At 46.5% G+C, this 5827-nt stretch overlaps 1 protein-coding gene across 3 annotated transcripts; it reads right to left on the bottom strand.

Annotated features, from left to right (window-relative positions):
• Positions 1-3138: 3138 nt before the first annotated feature.
• On the bottom strand, positions 3139-5623 carry LOC144581161 (histone H2B type F-M-like). 3 transcript variants are annotated; one of them, XR_013531690.1, is made up of 4 exons: positions 5164-5623; positions 4683-4741; positions 4309-4481; positions 3139-3456 (listed from the first exon to the last, which is right to left on the bottom strand). XR_013531690.1 is itself a non-coding variant. In XM_078363728.1 (4 exons), the coding sequence occupies exons 1-2, from the start codon at positions 5571-5573 to the stop codon at positions 4705-4707; spliced, it is 447 nt and encodes a 148-aa protein (XP_078219854.1). In that variant the 5' UTR covers positions 5574-5623; the 3' UTR covers positions 3139-3456; positions 4463-4481; positions 4683-4704. The 3 variants fall into 3 exon arrangements, 2 of the variants coding, with proteins under 2 accessions (XP_078219854.1, XP_078219855.1); XM_078363728.1 differs by having other exon boundaries at positions 4463-4481; XM_078363729.1 differs by lacking the exon at positions 4309-4481.
• Positions 5624-5827: the final 204 nt, after the last annotated feature.

Below are 5827 nucleotides of genomic sequence, written 5' to 3'. Positions count from 1 at the left end.
GACAATTCTTGTTTTACTTTGATTTTTCTCAAAAAGTCGTTTATAAGCAGCGACTATCAAAAATTTTCTTCTCTAAAAAATTCATGGTAGGGACTCCGGCAGGCACATTTTCTTTCTTCTCAGATGGTATCTGGCTCTGTGACCCAGGCTGGAGGGCAGTGGCACGATCTCGGCTCACTGCAACCTCTGCCTCCCAGGTTCAAGTGATTCTCCTGCCTCAGCTTCCTGAGTAGCTGGGACTACAGGCATATGCCGCCACACCTGGCTAATTTTTGTATTTTTAGTAGAGACAGGGTTTCACCATGTTGGTCAGGCTGGTCCCAAACACCTGACCTTGTGATCCACTGGTCTCGGCCTCCCAAAGTGCTGGGATCACAGGGTGAGTCATGGCGTCCAGCCGCAAGCACTTTTAAATAGAGGTTTCTGATAACTTTAGAGATCATACCACTAGACTAGGAAAAAGCATTTCAGGGCTCCAGTTGAAAAAACAAATGTGGGCGTGAGGATTGCTAACCCAACAACAAGCAGAGCAACAGTTAATTACATGGAACTGAACAGTCAGTGAACTAAAGATTTTCTCATGACATTTTTTGAGCTGTATATAGCTAACAAAATATGGGATGAAGTATACATTGTCCCATCATATTTATACACAGCTGTCCATACACTTTTGAGCCCAGGCATAATAATAGATCATTTCCCTTGTGTCTTTGGACATTAACACTAAAGGCTCCCAGGAATACATGTTAAATAAGTTGGCATGCTTCATGTCCTAATGATCTGCCATTGGCAAGCTGATTTCTCCATGAAATTAAGGAGGCCAGGGGGACCCCTGGCCACTACGTGGGTAAATTGAGAAAAGTATTTAGGATTTAATCTGGTTTCTCCTAGATCCTTATAGCAAAGGGGAGAGAAAAGAGACAAATTAGCCAAGGAAGCACTGAGGAAAAGAAAGCCAGCAGTGGGTGATTCAGAAGGTGCTCAATGTATACAGATACCCTGCTCTGGAAACAGGTGCAAGGGAGGGACTGGAAAACCATTAGCTAAAGAGGCGAGGCATGTATTTCATGGATCCAATCAACCATCTCTGCAGAAGCTAGGAATTAAGATGTGGGAGATACGGGTATTCAAGAAAGATCTCTAGACAACTCCTTGTCTGATGATCTGGACCCAGGTAAATTCAATGGGAAGCCAACAAGTGTTTGAGAATTTTCTACTAGAAACAATGTCATCAGACTACACTGCATGGAGCAAAGATGGGCCAAAAGGAAAGGAGGCTGTTAGAGTTCCTGGACTGTACAGATAAGAGAGGGACTGATGGAGCTACTCAGCTGTGACCGCTCCTTCATTCTTAAGACAGGGAAGAAGGACTCCAACGTAGGGTCAAAGGTTGGCATGGCCATCAGTGCCCCCAGGAACCAGGGGCACCGAAATTGGAGACTGGGCCATCTTGCTCTTGGTCCCAGAAACGGAGGTCATTTCCCGGGTCCCAGGTATATGTCTCACATCCTCGGTTTCAGAGGGATGGGCTGCAAGGAGCCCAGGCTGCAGCGACAGCCACCACCTCGCTGCCCAGGGCTTAGGGTGTGAAGCTGTTACCCCATTGGGCCTCAAGGACAGAGCGTTGAGCCCCAAGTAGAATGTTTTCCGCCCATACAATCTAACGGAATTTGCACCATTAGTTTTAAAACTTGCTTAGGGCCCACAAACTCCAGTAGTGTTTCTGATTTCCTGATTTTGGTATGATAAGCCATATCTGGTACCATTTCCACAGCTATATTTCAGAAGCTGATAACTCGTCCAGCTTCACAGGTGCAGTGGTGGAGAGAATTCCTGCCTCAGCATGAATCATACCTGGAGTGTCACCTATTCCAGATATAAAAGACTTTCAGATGACATGATGAAGGGTTGATTTCGGAGTCGGTTAAGACTTTGGGAATGTTATGATTAAATTAATTCAGGCAGGGAAGTGGACGAACAAGGTGTGCTAATATGGATGGAGTTGTGTCTCCCTATGTAGAAGTCCTGGCCCCCTACACTTTAAAATGTGACCTTATTTGGAGACCGTCTGTACACAGGTCACTTTGTTAAAGTGAAATTACGATAGTGGGTCCTTCCCAGCAGAATTGTGTCCTCCTTACAAAAAGGTGGCAATTAGCATCCAGAACTCTGAGATAAAATTAGTGTTTCAGTAAGCCAGTCTGTGGAATACTTTTGCAGTGGCCCTAGAAAACGGATAGAATAAACCTGCATCAACAGAATTAAAAGCATACAACCAATTGAACTTCCAAAGAACCACACTCATCTAATCACAGGTTTCCCCTTAAACTCCAACTGAGCATCCCTGGACAACTAACCCTTACTAGATAAGACTGGGACACCTGATCACACTGTGTGCTGTGGAGCTGCAGGTGCCGCACTGGCTGACGGGGATCCGAGTGGAGCTTGTGCTGCTCCATCAGGCAACACGGCATGATCCCCATGATATGTAGAGGCCAGTCATGAAGATTTTCAAAAACAAAATGTTCTAGCCTGAGGAAAAGCAGAATCAGATAAATCTAAATAAGTGAGATTCCATTACCAGGGAGCCTAGAAGAGGTATTGTTCCTTGCACTTTTTGTGGCAGTTTCCTCTGTAATGTGTTTGGGTCCTTGCCTATGTTTTGAAATGAACTTTATGTTACAGGGAGTGCTGATAAAATGTTTGACTGCACTGTGCTTGTCCCATTCATACTATTGTCCCTACATTGATACTTCTTATTTGTGGTTTATGCAGTGAAGCTGTTTCCCTTAGTTTCTGCTTTCTGTAACCCACAGCATTGCATTACGATTGCTCGCTCGGTTCCCTGTCTCCTCAATCAGCCACTGAAATCTATATCAAATGTGTGAGCTTCCTCTTCTGAGCTTCACAGGAAACCACGCTTTTCCTCTTTCTTCCTATATTTTGCCAGCATCAGTCCCCTTGCCCCCTCACTCTTCACTCCCCAGAGCCCAATCAGATTTCATTGCTAACCCTATTTTATTAATGCTCCTCTTTGATGTCTGAATTTACAAGTGGAAAACACATAGTCCAGGGTAAAATATCCCAGTGGATTTGGTTTCTCAGAAAGACTTGCCTAATTACACAGATACGCAAGGATAACTTTGGAAATTTATTAGTATGTCTTAATTCACAGAAACATTGGCAATTTACAGCAAAACAATTCACATAAAGAGAATTAAGCCACGGAGTGAGATGTGGTGTTTTGGAGCAGGCACATAGATAGCCCCGTCTCTGAAAGGGAACAGGTTCCTGCAAAGCGTCTTTGGTTTTTGAAATGTTATTCCGGACATGTAGGACCATTTGACGGCACCATCCAGAGGGATTCGTTGTGGCTGATTTTGTGGGGGTTTCTCTTGGTCTCCTTGTGCAGTAAGTATTTCTCTTCAACTATTTTCATAACATTTTTCTAATATTCTGGAAACAGAGCAAGGAAAAAATCCCGATGAGGGGACTTCTTGGTTCTACATCCTTTCTCTATGGATCCCGAGTGGAGCTCCCAGGGTGAAGCTTCCCTGCTTCCCATCTGCACTACTCAGGGAAGCTGTGGCTACTATATTGCCCTGCCCCCATTTCCCTCTTGACCAAGCGGCCGTCTGTCAAAGTGGAATAATCCACGCGGCTACGTGTTAGGTCCCTCTGGGGTGGTACTTTCCCACTTCTGAGGGGCTCAATAAAATTTTGATTTTTGTCGTTTATCCAGCTTTTGTGTCACAGTTTCACTGAGAGTGCCATCCTTTACTGGTTTCTACATATGAAGGAGAAGGGTTGTTTATGAGATGCTTGCAAATGCACGGGAAACACTTAACAAAAATGGCCAATGTATTGAGCTTCAAGGCACCACATAATAAATTCCTATGGGTTGCAATCCCAGGGAATGTTCTCCTGTCCACATACACGGGAGGCTAGAAATCGATTTAAAAGGAAAGCAAGGGGAAAGTCACCAGCTGTTCTGAATTTCAGCAATACACTTATAGAAAAAAATGCTAAAAGTGTAAACACTTGAGACCCAGAGGAAAGCACAATTAAAGGCAGCCTATGTTAACATTAATATGAATATTAATATGTAACTCTCTTGAGGAAATAAGCATTATCTTACTTCTCCTAATGGCTGACAATGCTCTGCATAACTTGATGCTAGGGGCAAGGAGCATATACTAATTTTAGCTTTGGATTCATATCCTAAAATGATCGTGATTACAAACACTGAAAACGAAAACATCAGGTAAAGAATCACACCCCTGTCCCTTGAACCACCAGGCTGAATACCACAGGAAGGCTGCTGTGGGTTCAGCCTGGGTCACTCCCCACATTGGGACAATGACTGTTGCTCATAGACTGCAGGTCACTCTTTTGCTTCGCCGCTGTACCAGTAGACCATGAGCTGTTTGCGGGGACACTCCCAAATCCTGCTGATGCATACCTGGAAGTAAGGAAGGGTTCTGTTCAAAAAGAAATGAAAAGATTATTGTCAGGCTCAAAGCAGAATGAATCGCATGAGCGATCTCAGACTCAAGGAAGTGGGGAAATGGATGGACCCTTGAAAATGTTCTTTGGCTATATGTACACTGTAAATGGGCCTCATTTGCTTATCTACATGGATTCCTGATGGGAGAGATGTTGAAAAGGTTTAGGATGGTTACCTTGCTTCTTCTATCAGCGTATTCACTTTCTCTGTTTCCATAACGCACATAATGAAGTTCTGGAAAATTCCACCGTCCAGTCGCAGGAGAATGAGAGTGAAAAAGGCGAGTATCAGCACATTGATAATACCACCGTAAAGATAACCTAGAAATATAACTAATAAAAACGGCCATTTGGGAAACTGAGGAAATGAAACACGGGCACGGAAAAGCCCACTGCTTTTCCTTGCAGCAAATTGTACAACAGATATATTGGAGCTGACCCTGTTTATTACTGAGGGAAAAGTGCTCGAAAACTCCCGGGACACCGCACGACACACGCCTGCTAAGTCAGAACAGTGTCACCCACCCCAGCCTCCAGTGGGGTTCTCCCCTTAACGGGCCACTGGTCTTTCGGGCCACTTGCGGTGGCTCTGAGCAGAGCCTTTGGGTTTCCGTGGTGCTCGGGTGCTGCTGAGGGAGCTCACTTGCCCCGGTGTACCTGAGGACGGCATTCGTGCCCTGTAACTCCGCACACTTGCCCGTCTTCCCCGGGAGCAGCAGTCGCACGGCGATCTGGATGTCCCAGGGGGTGATGGTCACCCGCTTGGCGTAGCGAGCCAGTTGACCAGCCTCAGTGGCGATGCGGTCCAGTATGTCACGAATCATACACTCCATGACACTGAGGGCCTCTGGGGAAAGGCTGAGACCCTGGTGAACCTGGTTCAGCGCCGAGGGGAAATAGGTGACGAAGCCGTCCTGAAAGCTGTCCCCGCCGCAACCGGCGTGGTGCCTGCCGGACCCTCGGCGCCCTCGTTTCTCCTGCTTCTGGGCCATCGCGGAGCTGGCCTCTTTGGGTTCCTGGGGGCTCTGGTCTTCCTCAGAGGTTGGCTTAGAGGAAGGCTCAGCCATGGCGGAGGCAGCGGCCGTTAGATGACAAGAACAGACGTTGACGGTTGAGCACCCGGGAAAGTTGGGGGCGGGGCACTTTGGAGTTGGCGGGGGTTTGCGTCACAGGCCAACTCGACATCTGGTTGGATGAAGTGTTACCCAGGGAGCCTGTCAGCAAACCTCACTGCCTTTAAGGTGATTGGGTGATCCCACTGCTTGTCATCATGTCAACCAATCACAGTGGTCGTCTGCCAGCCTAGGCGCCCCCTGTGGCC

The sequence above is a fragment of the Callithrix jacchus genome, chromosome X (genome assembly GCF_049354715.1).
Source record: "Callithrix jacchus isolate 240 chromosome X, calJac240_pri, whole genome shotgun sequence".
NCBI lineage: Eukaryota > Metazoa > Chordata > Mammalia > Primates > Cebidae > Callithrix > Callithrix jacchus.
This window is presented reverse-complemented; position numbering and strand designations above follow the sequence as displayed.

Excerpts from the sequence above, each read along its gene's own strand:
- LOC144581161 (XM_078363728.1), bottom strand. The coding sequence starts at position 5,573 with ATGGCTGAGCCTTCCTCTAAGCCAACCTCTGAGGAAGACCAGAGCCCC. Across the intron at positions 4,742-5,163 it reads GGCACGAATGCCGTCCTCAG|AACTTCATTATGTGCGTTAT; the intron begins GTACACCGGGGC and ends GGAATTTTCCAG.